Below are 21,563 nucleotides of genomic sequence, written 5' to 3'. Positions count from 1 at the left end.
AATTCCATAGATTTGACAAAAGTAATTCATCTCGGTTTTAAATCTATTAAACTTTATGCTAAAATTATGACATCTGAATTGCCTTACATGGAGAAACATCCTATGTCTACTTTGTCAATCACCTTTAAAATCTTACGTATCCCAATTAATCTCCTCTCATTCTTCTAAACTCCAGTGTGTACAGGTCTAAATTCTCAATCTCTCTTCAATGGACAAAGTTCTTATTTCTCCAATCATTCTAGTGATCCTCCTCTGAACTGCTTCTATTGCATCTACAACCCTCCTCGGGGGGGGGGGGGGGGGGGGGGGGGAGGGACAAAAACTGTACATAATATTCTAGGTGTAGTCTCACTAATACCTGTACAGCAATACTTCCCTGCTTTTATACTTTATTCCTGTAGCAGTAAATGGCAAAGCTCCATTTGCCTTCCTTATTACCTGCTGTACTTGCAGACAAGTTTTCTGTGATTCATGGACATCCAGACTCCCATTTACTCAGGGTTCACTCTATTCATCGCAAGCATTCTTACAGCCAATTTGATCATAAAATGAGCCCTGATCACAAGACTGAGGCCAAAGCTCCACATACCAATTCTTCCATGGTACTATTTTTGAAGCATGGGAGTTCTCCCTGATGCTCTGGCCAACATTTATCTTCTCGACCAGCTTTAGTAGAAGACACCATCCCCCCCCAATAAATCCAATTAATCTGTAATACTTGCCATGTGCAAATTCGCTTCCACATCCATTGGCTTTGAGAGTTTTGGACCACCCGAAGTGATTACCGGCAGGAAATGACAGTTGTCAGCTTGATTTATACAAAGAGGAATGACTGCAAACATATAACAAGTGAGAATAAAGGGAAGAAACAGAAAATAAAGAAACACTATAAGAACAAATTCGCTGCAAAATACTTTAGCGTTGTTGGAGATGCACTCATCCAGACAAAGAATATTCCACCATATTCCAGCTGGTGACTTTTCTGTGGTGGTCAGAGTTTGTGGATACACATGAAGCAGGTGACAATTGGCAAAACCTGACATAATTACCTACATTAAAAAAGAGTTTACACTCTGCACATGGCGTATTATTGCCAATTCTGGGTTTAACACTTTAAAAAGGAAGTGAAGGCATTGGAAAGGATCCATGAAAGATTTGCTAGAGTGGTTCCAGAAAGGAGGAGTCAATGTTACAATGTGAAGGAGCTGCGGATGTTCTCCTTACAGCAAAGAAGAATTGATAGAGGTATTTCAATATCTGTTTTGGATAAACAAGTAAATACAGAGTAACCATTTTGAGTGATTAAAAGTTCAATAAGCAGAGGGCACAGATTTAAGAAATTTGGCAGAAGAACCAGATACAACATAAGGAAAAGTCCTTTTATATAATAAATGATAATAATTTGGAGTGCAATACCTGATGACTTTCTAGTCATTTCAGAAAGGAATTCAGTAAGTATTTGAAATAGAAATTCTTGGCCAGTATATGGGAAAAAGAATGAGATGTGGGAGTGGAATTATCTAGACTGCGCTCCAAAAATGTCAGTCTGGACATGATGGGAGGCATTCTGTGTTACTCTATGCTACAGGAAGAGTTCATAGAAATAGTGGCACTATGCCTCATAATCTGTTGGAGTGACAGAGAAGTCCCAAAATTCCACTATTTAAAGAAAAAAAAATCAAAAATGAACATAAAAAACAATTATTTACAACTCCATTGTCTTAACAATTTATTGTCTGCCTTCCACTCTATAAAATATACTGTTCAAATAAACACGTATTAAAGTTACATCAGCTTAATTTCAAAACCACACATCGGCTGTTGTCATCGGTGTCTGACTTCCTCTGGCTGTAAATCGTTCTGGGATGCCTTTCGTTGCGAAGGTCTTTCAAAAGAAATAAAAGTTACTTTTGATAGTGTGTGTTATTGGCAGTTACTCTGGCGATGGAAGTTAATGTCTCTCGCTGTCAAAATGTCTGCTTCTTTATATCCCCAGTATTGGATCGTCTCATTGGTTTGATGTTGGCAAAACAATACATTCAAAATAGATGGGTTTTTAGTATCCTAGGGCATAATTTAAACTGATTGGTTCAATTCGAATTGTTGTAAAAATAGCAACCAAAACTCAGGTATGCGTTTCACAGACAAATGTTACATATTTTCAAATCTCCAGTACACTCATACTGCTAGTTGGTTACATGACAGGTGCGTGCAAGCTCTGTGCAAAACAGCTTTCACGCTCTCAAAGGTACAGTACACACCTTCAACTTGATAACATTATATTGAATCACAAATAAGTTACAACATAGACAATTAGATTATAAAACTGGCTTCTATGATGGCGTTTACAGTCCATGGAACCTTCTCCCATACGTTTCAAATTCTTCCCTCACTCCCTACTGTGGTCTATCTACTGTACCTCCTTCTCTGTGTGCTCCCATATTAATCTTGCTGTGCAAAAAATACCTTAATGGGGGATTGACAAGAGTCATTTGTAGAATTTTAAACTAATAACTTTAAATATATTATGCTTCTGCTATTACATTGCTTTAAACCGAGATTCCATTTATATGTCTAGCCCCTTCCATGCAGAATAGCCTGCCAATTAGATTGCTCACTGGTTTCCTTGTTCTGGCAATATATTCAACTGAGATAAGTTATTGTATTTATAGCAGTCTAACTAAAATTAGAATTGGATAGAAACATATCTATTGCTTTGTTGAATACCTGCTTGTCTAAATACCTGTTTAATAATTCCTTGTGTGTTGCTTTGAATACATCAAGAAATATTTACAGTAGTTTCAGATTTACTGAAACTTAAGTTCCTGTCATTTATTTAACTCTTTCTTATATGCACATATATTGTAGATCCACATAAAAAGGTGAATTGTTGTTACTTTATGCCAGCAGCAACAGTGTCAATAAAACATTTGAGTTTCAATTGAATGTACTTTTCAAACTTTGCAAGGTAACAGACTTCTTTCTGAATAGAAAAAGGTGGGAAAACTCAGTAGGCCTAGCAGCATCTGCAGAGAGAAAGCGCAGCTAATGTTGCCTCATCTTCAGAGCAAATATTTTATTGAAAACCAAAATAAGCAAAGAATACTTCTTTCACAATTGACTTGAACTTTCAGGACCCCTGCCGGTTGAAACAATGTACTGCCATTAATATAATGAGCCAACAATGCAACTTAAACTTGAACCAACTGTTTGAATACAACTCAGTTAGACAATGGGCCTCTGTGACAACTTTTGAAAAGACATCTGAAATTAAGCTTTGTAAAACTCAAATGATACTCATCTATGGGTTTTAAAAGCTTTTTTAAAAAATTTTGCTGAAAACTTAGTATCCTATAACAATGTAACCAACAAATGGTTCTGTATCATGTTTTAAAGTCATTTTCAGTTATTTAAAACTGGGTGGTTATCTGAGTAATGTTTAGCTTTAAGATAAACCTACCTTCGACTGTATTATTAAAACTAGACCAGTTATTTGAATATACCAAAAATCATATTTGTAATGGAAAGGTTTTAAAGTTTCTTTCTAAAATTTGATCCAGTTGTGTTGGTCCATGACAGATTTTCTGTTGGTTACAATACAAAAGGAGTTTGAGGAGGATATTCAGGGAGAAGAACCTCATGAAGAGTTATTCACCTAATTAGCACCCAGATATCAATAAAACCAAAAGAAAAACCTCCAATGTTGGAGTATGTTACTCTTGTAAAATCTGCTGTTCCATTTAATCAAGGCTTGATAATTCAAGATCTTGCACTCAGATTTGATTTAATCTAATTAGACGAATGAAGCAATATGCCAAACTGGGAGTTATTGGTGAGGTTTGAATTATCAAGTAATTTTAATTAAAGACTAAGTGAATTAAGAGGAATACATTGAGGAGTGATTTTAAATCAAACTTTGTACACCCTTCCAGCTTAAAATAAGAACACTTTACTCTTGTCAAGTTAGTAATTTAAAATAAATTGAAAGGTCATGGATCTAAAAACTGTACTTGCAAAGAATTTATCAAGTTGAATAACTAAATTAACTATGACTTTCTTTTATAAAGTGTCAACTGCTTTGTCAGTTCTGCAGATTGCTTGCTGTTCAGGACTGTAAACACCATTTGAGAAGCTTCGATTTTCTAAGTGACATTTTGAAAGGGTAGCCTTGGGTAGCAATAGGAAATAGTGTAGCTCACTGACAGGACACCCCATTCCAGTTGCTTGGAATTATTTATGGCTATAACATTTCAATCAAAGAGAATGAAAAAGTGAGAACCTTCTCTTAAGCCTCTTCATATCAACAGGGAAGAATCTTTAATTGGAAGAGACATACATGCGAGCACATTGCCTGTAGTGAGGAAGGGTAGGAAGCAATATTTAGAAAAATCTTGTAGCACACAACACAGGATGGGAGGCTGCATGGGAGACCAGAAAACAAAGACATACAGGAGAAGGTAATAAATGCTCATCTAATTCATTGTATGCATCTGGAGAACAACACACAATACACTGTAAGATGCTTTGTCCTGTCCTTTTACTGTTGAGAAAATGTCTAACCTTCCCAGTTCTCTAGAAGACTAGAATATAATGCCTCCAAAAGTTCAGTCAGCCCGTGTGAAGGATCCGGTACATTCAAGTTTAAACGACCAACTCCTTCAGAATTAGCAGATTCATAATCACAATAGTTCTTAACTTTTTTAAAGGATATGTATATTTCATTTCTTAAATAAAAACTGAATATAACCAGGCACAGTACATCAATTTCTCAGATTATTCAACCTCTCCCTACAGCCTATGCAGATTTTACAGATATTGTTGAGGAATCGGGACAGCTGCAGAAGGATTTGGACATGCTAGGAGAGTGGACGAAGATGTAGCAAATGGAATACATATGGGAAAGTGCATGATTATGCACTTTGGGAAGTGGGTAAAAGAGTCTACATGAGGAAAGGCTTCAGAAATCTGAAGCACAAAGGGACTTGGGAGTTCTAGTTCAGGATTCTCTTAAGGTAACTATGCAGGTTCAATGGATAGTTAGGAAGTCAAATGTAATGTTAGGATTTGATTCAACAGGGCCAGAACAGAAGAGCAGAGATGCACTGCTGAGCTTGTATAAACCCTTCTCAAGCCACATTTGGAATACTGAGAGGAATTTGGGCCTCATATCTTAGGAAGGATGTACTGACATTGGAGGGGATCCAGAGGAGATTCACAAGAATGATCTCAGGAAATGAAGGGCTCATCATATGAGGAACTGCTGAAGACTCTGGATCTGCATTCGGAGTTTAACAGGATGAGGGAGAGATCAGATTGAAACTTGCAGAATAGTGAGAGGCATGGACTGAGTGGATATGGAGATGATGTTTCCACTAGTAGGAGAGACTGGGACCTGAGGGCATAGCCTCAGTGAGGGGACGACCCTTTAGAACTGAGATAAGGACAAGTGTCTTCAGCCAGAGGGTGGTGAATCTGTGGAACACCTTGCTGCAGAACGCTGTGGAGGCTAAGTCACTGAGTGTACTTAAGACACAGATAGATATGTTCTTGATTAATAAGGGAAACTCGGATTACGGGGAGAAGGAAGGAGAATGGGGTTGAGAAACATAGCCACAATTGAATGGTGGAGCAGACTCGATGGGCTGAATGGCCTAATTCTGCTTCTCCATTTTATGGTCTATAGATAAACTACAAAGGAATTTAAAAAAAATCAAAACATCAGAATACTCAATATAGGTGCTTCTCCATATTATAACTAGAACACAACTTAGGATTTGCAGAATTGTATTAAAAACCATTTTATTAGGTAAATTGGATGAACCTAATTTCATAGTTTTCTGATCCAAGACAATGGGATCCTATTATTAACAACTTACCTGCTTAAAAAGGAATTCAGGACACACATTCATCTGACAAATATTTCTTTTATAGTTAAAATTACAATGAGTGTTGCAGCTTGCTACAAAACCAATTTACTTGGTCTAACCTGTGAATGTTAAATTTATTAAACATATTAATTGCATATTAAGAGCAAGTCATAAATTTGGCACTTCCTGTTGGTGAAAGCCCTTTTCACATTCTATCCCAAGTCATCAGATCTTCAAATCACTTAACACCATATATTCAGTATTGTTCCTTCTTTTAAAAAAAAAGATGACAGTAAAAGTAAGGATGCCCAGTTGCAGTTACCTAAACAGTAACATACTTAAATTGCCATCAATGTCAGGGATTGACTTTGTGCAATAAGTTTTGTTTTAGATAGCCAATAGCAACAACTATCTGAATTCATATGGCAGTAAAACTACACAAAGTACTTTACGAAGATGTTACCAAACATCATTTGACATTAAAACTATAGCAGTTATAATTACTGAACAGTAAAAGCTTTCTGAAAGAGGTATATTTTAAAGATGTCCTTAAATGCTGGGAAAAGAGATGGATCATTTTAGGCATTGGAATTCCAGAGCTTAGATCTTAAAAAAACTAAAGACACAGCCACATTTAGGGGGACTGACTAAATTTGGGAATGCTCAAGAAACCAGATCAGAAGAGTGCAGAGATTTCAAGAAATTTCTGAGTCTATAAAGTATTACAGAAGGGGCCAGGTCATAGGGGGGATTGCAAACAAAGATGAGAATTTAAAACAAGTTTGTTCACAGGCACAATATGTTTGAAGATTTGAATCAGCTGACATTAACAACTTAACAGATCTTATATCTGTCACAAAGAATTCATTAAGTAACTCAGGAGGTGACACATCCTCCAAACTCAAATCTCCATTTCTTCCAAAACACAGCCACTTTTTTTTCTTCCAAGCGTTCGTTTCAATCTCCAGACGCAACTTAGCAACAGGGCTGGGAGAATTCCATTTAGGTTACACTTCAGATCTCAGCCAAAAATTAATTTGTACAATCACAAATATAAACTCTTCTGTGGAAAATCATAATCAGGCATATTACAGAAGATTGGTTCTATTCGTTATTCTATTAATTGGTAGCCTTAATCATATTTGAGTAATAACCCAACGTAGATTTATTATACAGATTAAAATGGACTTATTGCCAAAAATAAATTCTTAAGGATATTCACAGTCCTACATCTATGAATTTTCTCATATAAAATATTGCAAATTATTTAAGAAAAAAAACTATACTGAACAATTTGATCATTTTATTGGTACACAGTTCCTCAGAAAATACTTTCTGGATGAAAGAACTTCTAAATCATGCCTCCCGAAGTCTAAGAAGATGGACTCAATTTGAAGAGCATTCATTAAACAAGCCAACTCTGACCTGGGATGGTGGCCAGTTTTGTGTTTGCGATTAACTGAACATTGAACCAGTACAAAATGTCACATACAACAGGAGGATTATTGGTTTGGGAAACAGTAGCCACTCAATTAACACCATATTCACAAACATGCAGTCACTCCACCACCAATGCTTAGTAACAGCAGGGTGTATTATCAATAAGATGCACTAAAGATTCACTAAAGATCCTCAGACCATACCAACAACCAGTACCATCTAGAGTGAGAAGTGCAATGGATAAATTGGAACAACATGACCTACAGGTTCTCCTCTAAGCCACACAACATCCTGACTTGGAAACATATTGTTGTTCCTTCAGTGTCATTGTGTCAAATTCCTGCCACTCCCTCCTTAACTGTACCTATACCAAATGAACTGTAGCAAATCAAGAAGGCAATTCAGTCCTAACTTTTCAAAGGCAACTAGGGATGGGCAATAAAATGCTGGGTCAGGCAGTGACATCCATGTTCCATGAGTAAATTATTAACAAGGAACATTGCTTGAAGCTTTCTGATCTTTTGTGCAGGCAAGTCTGAATCTGCCTAGATTGCATTAATATAGCAGGCAGAAACACAACATCCGCTTAACTCAACTGCTGAAATGGAATAAATCCGTACGATATATGTTACCTCTGATGCTGATAGCCCAACTTAAATGTGATAATTAGCAGGAGGTACAAATTGAAATTTACAATGTCAAACCAGCTCTAAAAGATTCTGCAGATATCATGGCACAGAGTTTCCTAAGGTCAGATCACAATTTCTACTCTGCTGGACTCTACACAATCACTAATACAGCAGACTCTAAGGCAACTGGTCAGGATTTTGACAATTCCAATGGGTAATTTCCCTACACCCAGTAGTCTCTAAAACTCATTGAAATTAGATAGTTACCCAGGCAAGGTTAGACAACAAAAAAAACCTCGCCTCACTCGTTTTAGTACAAATAGAAATGAAAAGTGCTGGAGGAACTCAGTAGGACTCGCAGCATCTGAAGAGAGAAACAGAGTTAACATTTCCAATCCCATTACTCTGATACAGAAGCAAACACTTCCACAGAGGCTGTCAGACATGCTGAGTTTCTCCAGAACTGTTCTTATTTCAGATCTTCAGGATCCACAGTACTTTGCTTATATTTGAGTGTTAAACAGATCAATTTACCTCTGCTTTTAATGATGAGTGCTGGAGAAACTTAGCAGTTTGGTAGTATCCATGGACAGAAACAGTTAACGTTTCCATTCAGATGATAATTCTATGGAACTGTTCAGAATAATTTTTGATGAAGTCATTGGCCTCAAAACGTTAACCGCTTCTCCACAGACTTGCTGACGAAACTGGTTCTTACTGATCTGAGAGTCTTCTTTTGCTCATCTGTAAAATGATAGCACTGTTGATCACACTTATCATGCAGCAATTGCTTAGCAATAACCTGCTCACTAACACCCAGTAAGGATTCTGAGAGGCCCACTCAGTTCCTGACCTTATTACAACCTTACTTCAAAAATTGCCAAAAGATCTGAATTCCAGAGGTGAAGCAAGAGTGTCTGCCCTTGATACCAAGGCTTCACTTGACTGGATGTGGCATCAAAGAGCCCAAGCAAAACTGAAGATAATGGAAAACTGTAAACTCTCCACTGGTCAGCACCATACATGGCACAAAGGGAGATTGCTGTAGCAGTCAGATGTTAGTCATCTTAGCTCCAGGAGTTCCTTGGGGTGGCACGTCCTACGCTCGACCATCTCCAGCTCCTTCAATGATCTTCCCTCCATCATAAGGTCAGAAATGGGAATGCTCGCTGATGATTCCTTAATAGTCAGCATGAATAAAGACTCAAGTACCGAAGCAGTCCATGTCCGCTAAAATCTAGATCAGACCCAAGTTTGGGTTGAAAAGTGGCAAGTGACATTCACACCACAAAAGTGTCATGCAATGATAATCTCCAGCAAGAAAGAATTTGACCATTGGCTCTTGGATTACCATCACAATTGTCCACTATCCATATCTTGGGTTTACCATTGATCAGAAACTGAACTAGCCATATAGTTACAGAGACTACAAATACAAAAAAAAAACACACATCATGACTCCCCAAAACCTGTCCATCATTTGCAAAGCAAAAGTCAGGTGTGTGATGAAAAACCTCCCACTTCCCAGGATAAGGACAATTCCAACAACACTCAAGACACAATATAGGATAAAGCAGCTCACTTGATTGGCTCATCCACAAATTTTCACTCCCATCACCACTGTCACTCAGCAACAGCAGTACATTCCAATTGCAAGGTACACAGCAGAAATTCATCAAGGTTTCTTAGACGGCAGCCTCCAAACCCATGACTACTACCATCTCGAAGGACAAGGACAGCAAATACATTGGAACACCACGACTTGAAAGTTCTCCTTGAAGCCACTCACCACCCTCTTTTAGAAATATATCACTATTTCTTCATAGATCAAATTGTGGTTGCGGTTGTACCTATGCTAAATGGATTATAGGGGTCCAAGATGGCAGCTCACCACTGTCTTCTCAAGGACAACTAAGGATGAGCAATAAATACTGGCCGAGTCAGTGACACCCACATCCCACGAGGATATAACAGAAGGAAAAAAAACTCTCCAAATTTGGCTGAAAATTCCAGATGTTAGCAAGGAGGAAATTACAGACCAACAGTACTGTGCGCGCCAGTGTCTTTTCCAATAACGTTATTAGACTCTATAGGTGATTTCAGAGGACATTTAAGAGTAAATCACAATTCTATTGATCTGGAGTGGAGTCATACATAAGTCAGACCAGGTGAGGATGACAGACTTTCCTTCCCTAATGGACATCAGAGAACCAGATTAAATTTTACAACAACGATTTCATGGTCAACAATGGACTTATTTTTAGTTCCACACTCATTAATGGAATTCAAACATCACGACCTGCCATGTTGAGTTTGCTTGTCCCCAGGGCATTTGCACACATCTCTGGGATTACTTGTCCAGTAATAATAACATAATGCCACCTCCCATATGAATAAAAAAACAAAATGAAATGCAATATAATGTCCTATTGTTTTTGAAGAGCAAAATAATATTTTAAAATGGCATGAATCCAGTAAACTAAAACAATTAACAGATAGGGTTTGCTAATCATTTCTTGGAAGCACTTAGATCTCAAAGTGGAGCACCATTTTCACAGGATACAGAAGTTCCCTTGTAACCGTAATACACAAATTCAGCCTACACAATTTAGCATCAAAACTTGAGGGAACAAACATTTTTGCCAAATTATTATTAAAGAAAGAATTCTTTAGGCATGGAGGTGGAGGCAGTGGAAAAAGAGGTCAACATCTTGACATGTGCGAAATGCATTGACATGTGGGCATGGTGGAACGAAGGAGAGTCTGTTGCTGAAGACTGACTGTCCTCAGTGAGAGGGCAGGTCTGGGGGAGATGGGAGGGCTTGGGTCTGGGGTCTTGTGTTGAACTGGAGTTGGGAGCAAGTGTGGAGATGTTGCCAGAGTGGGTATGCGTATGGAAACGGTCATGTGATCAGCAAAGTCGTCAGCAGGAGTAATGGTGCATTGCATGACATTGGCAGCAGTTGTGGAGGCGGCCTGGTTGGTGGAAATAATGTGATCCTCTGTGACAGTGGGAGTGGCAGGAGCAACTGTGCGGTTTATGGGTTCCGGTGGATTCAGGAGGGTGTCAGGGGTAGGATCTGGAATGGTTGAGGTGCTCTCAATCTGGAGGTAATTACGAGAGTTTAGTGTACTTATGCTGTTTGATGTCCAGTAGGGTGGAGAAAAAGCATTGGTTCAGGGTGTGGATCCTTCCAAGGATGAAGAACAGTACAGGTCCTTTGCAGGTCTGGGAAAGCAAGCCATGAGCTGGGAAACCTGAGGGAGAAATGTTTCTGTAGGCTTCAGAGGCACTTTAGATAGCGGTTGTCACAGTTTGGTTCAAGTTGAGCCGGTCTAAATGTTGTCTTGAGTCCATATCGGATAAGCCAGCTACCTAGACAGGTGCTGAGGAAGGCGACGTGGCTGTAGTAGCAGGATTATTTCAGGGTGCAGTCAAAGAACTTCAGGGGTGGATGAGATGACCAGGGGTCTGTCACAGAGTCACAGATGCAGATGGAAAATCATTTTGATTTTAAATTTCTTTAAAGATTTTCACTTATGTGGAGTTAATTATGAGAAACAGCTGGTCAGAAAAAGTGGAATTCAAAAGCATTGGACCTGATACTATTGCCAAAATGATGAGGCTAATAATAATCACTGATATTTATTTGCAAATAGTACAGCAACATCAGACAAGAGGCAGTTGGATAGCTAAATGCAGATATTCAGAAATTGCTGATAGAGTGGCATCACTCTGCTGTTAGCTTTCCAAGAATGTTGTTTTGCAACCTATCTTACTATTGAGCCAAAATGAATGTTAGAAGTTGATGTATTGCATGATAGATACAACGTGAACTCACCACAAAGTAGATTTGTCTCTCTACAGAAATAAACCAACTTTTAATGGTGCAATTAACATGAAACACTGCAAATCAACTTCATTAATACTTAAAATTGACTATCATATATTTGGAATCTCATTCCTTCAAAAGATTTTTTTTAAAAAGTATACACCATTTCACTTTCCTTTTCTTTCTCTCTTCCCTAACCCAAGTAACTCTTCTCCATTTTGTTTCCAGTACTTGATGCGACATTGAGAATTTGAACCTCTGTTTCAGTTTCTGTGCTTTTTTTATTTCACAATCTTTCAACTGGACTGGTTAAGAGGAATTGTCCACTCAGACTGTTTGCCTCATATCATTATCAGCTTTTACTTTCAGTAACTTGCCAGACACAAAGATATTAAAAATCTAAACACATGAAGAAAGGTTTAACTCATGGCAGATGATGCTTTGTTGCAGCAACATTTGATCCACTGGTTATTTGGAATAGGTAGCTTTTCTTTTGAAAAAAAGTGTATATATTATTCTTGAACATTTCCTTTTAATCTAACACCAATATTAATTCATTTTCTGCTATTAGCACGAGAACGCAGTTCTTTTATTCCATGTGCAAATGGACACTTTTCTGCAATTCGAGGACATCCATCAGGATGATTTACAAAGAACCAGCAGAGACGTGTCTTACATGCTTCAGAAAGTAATTTTCTTTTCTCATCTGGTGATAGATTTTTTGTGTGCTTTTCTTTTTGTTTGTCTTGCTTTTCTTTTGACCAGTCACGGATCTGAACATTTCCATGGGCAACTACATAGAGAAGAGAGAATAAATGTGTTTTTTTCACATTTTCAACTGTTTTGCATATCCATTTTGTGACCCAGTTCTACATGGTGTTTATATGGTGATTACACCGGAGTACATTGATAAAGAGTTTTAGTACAATTGCTTTTGCACAGTAAACATTATGCATTAAAGATTGAAGTAACTGATATCTGATTAATTTGACCGTTCTTTGTCTCTGCAGTTTGGATGAAGAAAAAAAAGGTTATGTCTGTCGGTAATATTTTTATCAACAAGATCCAACTATCGAACATCTTATATTAAATACTACACTAGCGAGAAGAGTCAGTACGACAGACTTCAAACACAGAACCTAACAATGTTGTATGTTTTCTTAGTGAAAATATTTAAGTAGCTGCAGTGGAAGTTTCTTTTTCCGAGAAGTGAACAGAGGATAACTAAGTAAAAAAGTCTATTTTGATAGTTTTTGGACATTAAGTATAAAATTTCTCTCAACTTCACTACTTCTATTAAATGGGTTATCACCTTTGCAAAAGTCATGTGCAAAATCATGCATTGACCCCTTGTGCAAAAACAATGTACTGCAAATGCTCTAAGTCTGAAAAAATATAGAAATACCAAGCAGCTGGGACAGCAACTGTGAAAAAAAGAAATATAGCTAACACTTTTACAGAATTGGAAATATTTTAAGATGTAAATTTTCAGATAGATGACCAAATATTTGGTCAAAGACCTACGTTTACAGGAAGGAAGATAAAGAAAGGCATAGCTTGGACCTAAAGCAAGTGAAGGCAGAGGCAATCAATGAAAACCAACATTTAAAAATTTGAATGGATCTAGTTGTGGATCTTAAGTGGTTTAGAGTTGAAACTATCCATTTAACCTCATTCTTGCATATTCTTCAAGAGAAAAGGGGTAGTTTGCTGTTTAGCAGGGGCCATCGGTCCCTTGCCTTAAACCATGCTCTTAACCATCTGAAGTTTCTTTCACACCTCAATGTGTTACATTCTATTGGTCACAGATACATTTTGCCAGCCAGCCATTGAATTTACACCTGCAGTTGTTTGGTCTTTGTAGCAACTCTCTTTTAAAAAATGATTTTTTTGAAAAGAATGAAAGACTAAAAATGTCCACAAAGCATTTGGGATTTTGTCTCATTGTCATAAAGTTAGGAATATGAAAAATTGAATGGTTGACAGTGAAATAGAGAATTAGATCATTCATTTATATTAATTAAAGCTTAAATAGAATAGGTATGAAAAGAAAAAGTAAAATCCAACACCAAAGATAGAAAACAAATCATTGCTGAACCTGGTCAGAACCTATTTGTTTCTGATCACATTTTGCCTGATTATGTCCATATAAGAATGCATAAAACATAAACACAGATATAATAAAAATAAAGCTGTGAACCTATGTAAACCGGAGGGAAAAATAAAGCCGGGTGGGTTAGAGTGATTATAAAGTAAGACCTGTTAACCATACCTTCAAACACCTGACAATTGTTTCTCAACAGGGTTTGTAACCCTCCACATTCTTTTTTTAATTTTTGTAATGTATCACAGTCCAGAAGATCTGCTACATTTTTAAGAGACAGGGTTCCTGATAAAAAAAAACAAATGTTACAAATGGTAATTCAAATCACAACACAGACATGCATTTATGCAATGTCATAATTTTAAGGCATTCTAAATCACTTTACAGCAGATTAAGAACTTCCTAACAAATTACTGCTAAAACGTAGAAGTACAGCAACACGTTTGCATGCATAAAGCTCCAATAAACAGCTTGACATTTGGTAATTATACTCTGGTAACATTTCACAAAGATCAAGTGGGCATTTATACCTAAACCACCAACATACACACTTGAATTTTGAATCAATCAGGTTAGCTAGTTCAATAAACTTAATATTTCAAGAAATAAATATAAAGTCTAAAATTAAAGCTTAAAATAAATGGTTATAATTTTACTTTACGATGGCCCACAAAAATGGTAGTAAAGATGCTGGTTTCACAACTCTGCAACCATTAGACAGCCAAACTTCAATTCACTTACAATAATCAGTTTTCTCAGCTCTTAAGTAGACTGATTGATAGGCAGCAATGACACCCAACAAACTATTAATAGAAAGCTGAGTAAGCCACATTACGTTTATCAAGAAAACATTACGTCACATCTCCACTTCATCAGTCCTCAATTTTATTAAGTTCATTAAGGGGAATCATGATAAGCACAAGGTGGAACAACAGAAGAAGAGAGTTAGGTGAAGAGAAGTGAAGGATGCTTTTGTGGAGTACTAGTTTTGGTAAAGACCATTTATGACAAATGGCTTATTCCTATGTAGCAAGATCAACAAATAGTTTGTCAGAGGGCTTCCAATTTATGCACAAGTTTGATACAATGGATATTCAAATTCAAGTGAAGCTCAGAACAAGGGCTCATTAATATGACGACTACTAATAGCTCAACATTGCTGAGAAAGGCACACATTGAAGATGCTTTTCATCTAGCACTCATTATGACCAAATCAAGAATACCAAACTTTGAATGATCACTAAAGTAAGACGTAAAGAACTGCAAGTGCTGTAAATTTGAAACAAAAAGAGTGTGCTGGAGAAATATTGCAAGTCAGACAGCATTCCCTATGGTTGCTGCCAGACCTGCTGCTTCGGAAGACTCTCAATCTTCTTTGAGGAAAAAAAAAACTCATCTCTGTCCAAAATGATTGGCAGTTTATTTTTAAACAAAACAATCCCTTGATTCTCCATAGAAAGAAGCATCCTTTCACACCCACCATGTCAAGAACCTTCAACATCTTATGTTTCAATTACATCACCTCAGTCTCTTCTAAACTCGTTAATAGGAGCCTAGCCAGTGCAATGCTTCTTCAGAAGACAACCCATCAGGTTAAAGTACCAGTCTAGCAAACCTTCTCTGTATTATTGTCAATGCATCTGCATCCTTCCCTAGCAATGGATATCAATTCTGTCCCCACTGTACTCCAGATATGGTCCTCACCAATGCCTTGCAAAATAATTTCACTACTTTTGTATTCAACTCAATGCAATAAAAATTACATTCTATTATCTTCCCTAATTATTTTCTGCGTACTAACCCTTTGCAATTCACTCACTAGGACAATTAGATCCCTCTGCAATATTTCTACATTTATAAATTATGCTTTTTTATTCTTCCTGTTGTTGGGGAGATTTCACTGGGGTGTTTAATGTAGGGCTAGGGAGGGTGACACTAGTTCTGCAACAGACACTTCTAGTTCCAGCCCTGAAATGGTTAACAACAGCCAAGCGAGCTGCTGCTGGCGACTGCATGACTACCTGGCTGGAGCTTGTAAGGGATATGCATAATGTTAATTAAATCTTGGAGCCTGTAAATACCAGCCAGTATCAATTGCCCCATCGAAACTCGGGATTAATAAAGAAACCGATCGGAATCTGTAACTGTTAGACAAGTGTGAATTGCTCTATCGGAACCTGTAACTGTTAAGTGTGAATGGCTCTATTTAAGTCTAAAGTGGATAAGTGTAATTGTCAATTTAGTTAAACTGAAACTATTGAAAATGGCTAGCCTGTCAGACGCATAGTAATTCCTTGAAACAATGAACTATTGAATACAGGATCGGAACCGCTCCCGGGGATGGCTGAGCCATTGTCAAGCACAGCAGGAGCTGGACAGGCACTTCGATGCGGCCAATAGGAGGACGGATCCCCAGCGCGCGCAGATGAATGGACCAATGGGGAAGGCGAACTGACCGGGGACTCCAGGCAGCACGAAGTATAATTGTGTCAAGTTTGAACGAGAAGGGAGAACGCCTTCTCCAACGAATGCATGCTTGTAGATTCGTTGTACCAGTTAAGATTCTGTGAATAATCGGCTGTCTGCGTCTAACCATAGTTGCCAGTGTGAGTCTCTCCTTCCGAAAGAACACGCAAAGACGGGACCCCGCGGGTCCGTCTTAACACTGTCAAAACTGACAATTTTCATCATCCTAAAATGGATTCAAATGCCAGATCTTTGTAAAATCAATTAACCTATACTTATCTCATTGTATACTCCTTATGTTCTCTTCACAACATAATTCCTTAGTAACTTTGTGTCTAACTAAATTTTCAATCCCTTCATTTGAGTCAGAGCCTTAGCACTGAGTCCTGTGGCACACCACATCACAGTGAGTCATAGAGTCAGAGATGCACAGCACGGAAACAGACCCTTTAGTCCAACTTGTCCATGCTGACCAGATATCTCAGCCTAATCTAGTCCCACTTGCCAGCACCCTCTAAACTCTCTGCTCGAATACCGATCCAGATGCCTTTTAAATGTTGTAATTGTACCAGCTCATACCACTTTCTCTGGCAGTTCATTCCATACATGCACCATCCTCTACGGGGTAAAAAAGCTGCCCCTTAGGTCTCTTTTATATTTTTCCCTCTCTCACTTTAACCTATGGCCTCTAGTTCTGGACTCCCCAACCTCAGGGAAAAAGACTTATCCATGCCCTTCATGACTTTATAAACCTTGATAAGGTCACCCCCTCAGCCTTCGACGCTCCAGGAAAAACAGCCCCAGCCTATACAACCTTTCCCAATAGCTCAAATCCGCCAACCCTGGCAACATCCTTGTAAGTCTTTCGTTTCAAGTTTGACAACACCCCTTCCGATAGGAAGGAAATCAGAATTCACACAATATTCCAAAAGTAGCCAACCAACATCCTGTACAGCCGCAACATGACCTCCCAACTCCTACACTCAATGTTCTGACCAATAAAGGAAAGCATACCAAACGCTTCCTTCACTACCCTATCTACCAGCGACTCCACTTTCAAGGAGCTATGAACCTGCACTCCAAGGTCTCTTTTTTTTTCCAGCAACACTCCCTAGGACCTTACCATTAAGTGTACAAGTCCTGCTAAGATTTGCTTTCCCAAAATGCAACACCTCGCATTTATCTAAATTAAACTCCATCTGCCACTTCTCAGCCCATTGGCCCATTTGATCAAGATCCCATTGTAATCTGAGGTAACCCTTTTTTGCTGTTCACTATACCTCCAATTTTGGTGCCATCTGTAAATTTACTAACTATGCCTCCTGTGTTAACATCCAAATCATTTATATAAATGACAAGTAGTTTTGGACCTAGCATCGATCCTTGTGGCACTCCACTGGTTACAGGCCTCCAATCTGAAAAATAACCACCCTCTGTCTTCTACCTTCGAGCCAGATCTGTATCCAAATGGCTAGTTCTCCCTGTATTCCATGAGATCAAACCTTGCTGACCAGTCTCCCATGGGGAACCTTGAACACCTTACCGAAGTCCAAATAGATCATGTCTACCGCTCTGCCCTCATCACTTGTTACTTCTTCAAAAACTCAATCAAGTTCGTGAGACATGATTTCCCATGTCATGATGACCATCCCTTTCCAAATCCTGTCCCTCAGGATTCCCTCCAACAACTTGCCCACCACCCACATCAGGCTCACCGGTCTACAGTTCCTTGGCTTGTCCTTACCACCTTTCTTAAATAGTGGTACCAGGTTAGCCAATGACTTATTTATGCTTATGTATATATACACATGTTTCTTCCAGCAAACATAAATGACCCACATTACAAGTCATTATGTTTTAAGTATATCTATTAGCACACTCACTTATTCAGCCAGTGTTACCAAATCACTAGGTTTTACAAGGGTGGACTGTTTAATAGGCCTCATACATACAGCCAAAGGAACATGATGTTTGATTTAATCAGCTAGTTATTGGGACACCTTCCACCCCGACCTCAAATTCACCTGGACAGTCTCGGACTCCTCCCTCCCCTTCCTAGACCTTTCTGTTTCTATCTCAGGCGACCGAATCAACACGGACATCTACTACAAACCAACCGACTCCCACAGCTACCTGGACTACACCTCCTCCCATCCTGCCCCCTGTAAAAACGCCATCCCATTCTCCCAATTCCTTCGTCTCCGCTGCATCTGCTCCCAGGAGGACCAGTTCAAAATATGTACAACACAGATGGCCTCCTTCTTCAAGGACCGCAATTTCCCCCCCGACGTGGTCGACGGTGCCCTCCACCGCATCTCCTCCACTTCCCGCTCCTCCGCCCTTGAGCCCCGCCCCTCCAACCGCCACCAGGACAGAACCCCACTGGTCCTCACCTACCACCCCACCAATCTCCATGTACAGCGCATCATCCGCCGTCACTTCTGCCACCTCCAAACAGACCCCAGCACCAAGGATATATTTCCCTCCCCTCCCCTATCAGCTTTCCGTAGAAACCACTCCCTCCGCGACTCCCTTGTCAGATCCACACCCCCCACCGACCCAACCTCCACTCCCGGCACCTTCCCTTGCAACCGCAGGAGGTGCAACACTTGCGCCCACACCTCCCCCCTCACTTCTCTCCAAGGCCCCAAAGGAAACTTCCATATCCACCCTGTAGCACAGCATTTCAACTCCCCCTCCCACTCCACCGAGGATATGCAGGTCATTGGACTCATCCACCGCCAAACCACAACAACGCGACGGTCGGAGGAGGAGCGTCTTATCTTCCGACTGGGAACCCTCCAACCACAGGGGATGAACTTGGACTTCACCAGTTTCTTCATCCCTCCTCCCCCCACCTTGTCTCAGCCGAATCCCTCCAGCCCGGCACCGCCTTCCTGACCTGCAGTCTTCTTCTTGACCTCTCCGCCTCCATCCTACTCCGACCTATCACCCTCACCTTGACCTCTTTCCACCTATCACATTTCCAACGCCCCTCCTCCAAGTCCCTCCTCCCTACCTTTTATCTTCTCCTGCTGAACACTCTCTGCTCATTCCTGAAGAAGGGCCTGTGCACGAAACATCGAATCTCCTGTTCCCTGGATGCTGCCTGACCTGCTGTGCTGTTCCAGCAATAAAGTTTCAACTTTGATCTCCAGCATCTGCAGACCTCACTTTATCCAAGTTATTGGGATGTGCAGGCCACATTGCAATAGCACTGAAACTTATACATGACAACATTGTTCACTTGTAATGATAGAGCAACCTCTTATTAATGGAAAGTATCAGTTGAAACGCTTGCTCAACCTGTTGTTTACTTTTGAGAGACACGGTCTTTCCTGAGTAATTTGTGGTAGGTTGGGCAAATTTCATGTCTGAACGTGATCATCTTTGGCCTTTTTCGAGTTTTCACAAATCACAGCAGCCACCTGACCAGGATTTGAGAAAGTGAGGACTGCAGATGCTGGAGATCAGAGTCAAAAAGTGTGGCGCTGGAGAAACACAGCAGATTAGGGAGCATCCAAACAGCAAGAGAGTTGGTATTTTGGGCATAAGCACTTCATTGGGGGGGCAGGGGGCTGAGAGATAAATAGAAGGGTGGTGGAAAAGGTAGCTGGGAAGAGCGATAGGTAGATGCAGGTGGGGGGGGGGGGTGATGTGATAGGTCAGAGGGGAGGCTGGAGTGGATAGGTGGGAAGGAAGATGCAGGACAGTTCAAGAGGGTGGTGCTGAGTGGGAGGATTGGATTTAGGATGGGGTGGGGGGAAATGAGGAAACTGGTGAAGTTAACGTTGATGCCAGTGTAGTTGTAGGGTCCCGAGGAAGATGATGGCATTCTTCCTCTAGTTGTTGGGTAGCTTGGATTTGGCATGCAAGTCCTGGGCTTTCTTCACTGCTAAACCCAAGCCACCAGACTACTGGAGGAAGAAGGCTTCCCCCACACCCTCTTCCTGTTTATCTCTCAGCCCCTCCACATCCTTCCCTCCACCCACATTCCTAATGAAGGGCTTATGCCTGAAAGGTAGACTGTCCTGCTCCTCGGATGCTGCCTGAACTGTGCTTTTTACCTGATCAGGATAGCCAATGTCCAAGCCAATTGAGCTGTTCTACTTTTGTGTCAAATTTTTAAATGGCTCAGGCTCTCTTTATAAAATTGTTGATCAGGCCAAATCACGTGCTGCTATATAATTCCAACAGTTAAGGATGGACTGGTGAAGGTAAGACTGCAGCAACCATTAGTGGGTTTCCAAACTAGCACAGTGATAAAATAACTGCATTAAACCCTCACCTCTCAGAAGTGAACTTGAATCTCAGAAGGAGCACACTTTAAGTCTTAAGGAACTCCTTGCACACGGCTACAAATTCAACACGCAATAGGGGGAGATTACTGTTCAGTCCTTGCGGGAAACCGATGAAAATGCTACTGAATTTGAAAACAAAGAAGATCCGATAGTTACTCTGTTTGGTTTTCCTTGGTGTCATAAAAATTAAAATCAATTGCATGAATAAGTTCAATGAATAAAGATTCACAAATAGTGGCACATGTAAATAGATTACTGTGATAAAGCGACAAAGTGCAGACATCCAAGGCTTCTTTCAGCAACACTAGTAAGTACACTAAGTGCCGAAATGGCATGTGGACATTTCAATATGTAGGATCAGTATACTGGAGAAATTTTTCACTAAGTGGAATCCTATGCAAATTGGCTGCAGTAATTGATGAAATATTTTGTTAATTCCTGCTGCTCTGAAACAGTCACTGAAAAAATACAGAATAATGGGATATCACTTTTGAATATTTCTGCAGCTTGTACATAATAAGCGTGCACATGATGTAGTGAGCCATGAGGATGCATCCTGTCACAGCGATTGCAAGGCAGCCTGATACTCTTAAAACTAACAAGGGTGTACCATCACACTTATTTGCAGATCAAACATGGTCCCTTCGACTGTTTACAATTAATAGGGTTCAGAATGCTATGCAGAAGGGTCACAAGACTGCTGTTTATCCCACAAGAGGAGTATCCAAGACTGAATAAACAGATGTTTCATGACCATCAACCGAACCAGATCCAGAACAAGTGTGCTATAGTCCTCAGTGCATACGCCCCAAGTCAGGACAAGTTCAAAGAGGAATTCTACATCAAGTCCTTTGCCCAAGTCCCAAAAGGCAACAAGCTCTTCAACACCAGAGTTGGAAAGGACAGACACTGCTGGGGACAAG

General features: G+C 39.7%; 1 protein-coding gene across 2 annotated transcripts in view; it reads right to left on the bottom strand.

The window, feature by feature from the left end:
- Window positions 1–1,716: 1,716 nt before the first annotated feature.
- Window positions 1,717–21,563, bottom strand: part of trmt44 (tRNA methyltransferase 44 homolog) — a 70,199-nt gene continuing 50,352 nt past the window's right edge. For both annotated transcript variants that reach the window (XM_043698693.2, XM_043698686.2), the window contains 2 exons: window positions 14,042–14,158; window positions 1,717–12,562 (listed from right to left, as the gene is read on the bottom strand). In XM_043698693.2, the coding sequence (XP_043554628.2) occupies window positions 12,324–12,562; window positions 14,042–14,158 (356 nt within the window). In that variant the 3' untranslated portion in view covers window positions 1,717–12,323. The remainder of the gene's footprint in view (window positions 12,563–14,041; window positions 14,159–21,563) is intronic.

Source organism: Chiloscyllium plagiosum, unplaced genomic scaffold (genome assembly GCF_037043375.1).
Source record: "Chiloscyllium plagiosum isolate Xiang-an unplaced genomic scaffold, Cpla_swu_hap1 HiC_scaffold_1, whole genome shotgun sequence".
Taxonomy (NCBI): domain Eukaryota; kingdom Metazoa; phylum Chordata; class Chondrichthyes; order Orectolobiformes; family Hemiscylliidae; genus Chiloscyllium; species Chiloscyllium plagiosum.
This window is presented reverse-complemented; position numbering and strand designations above follow the sequence as displayed.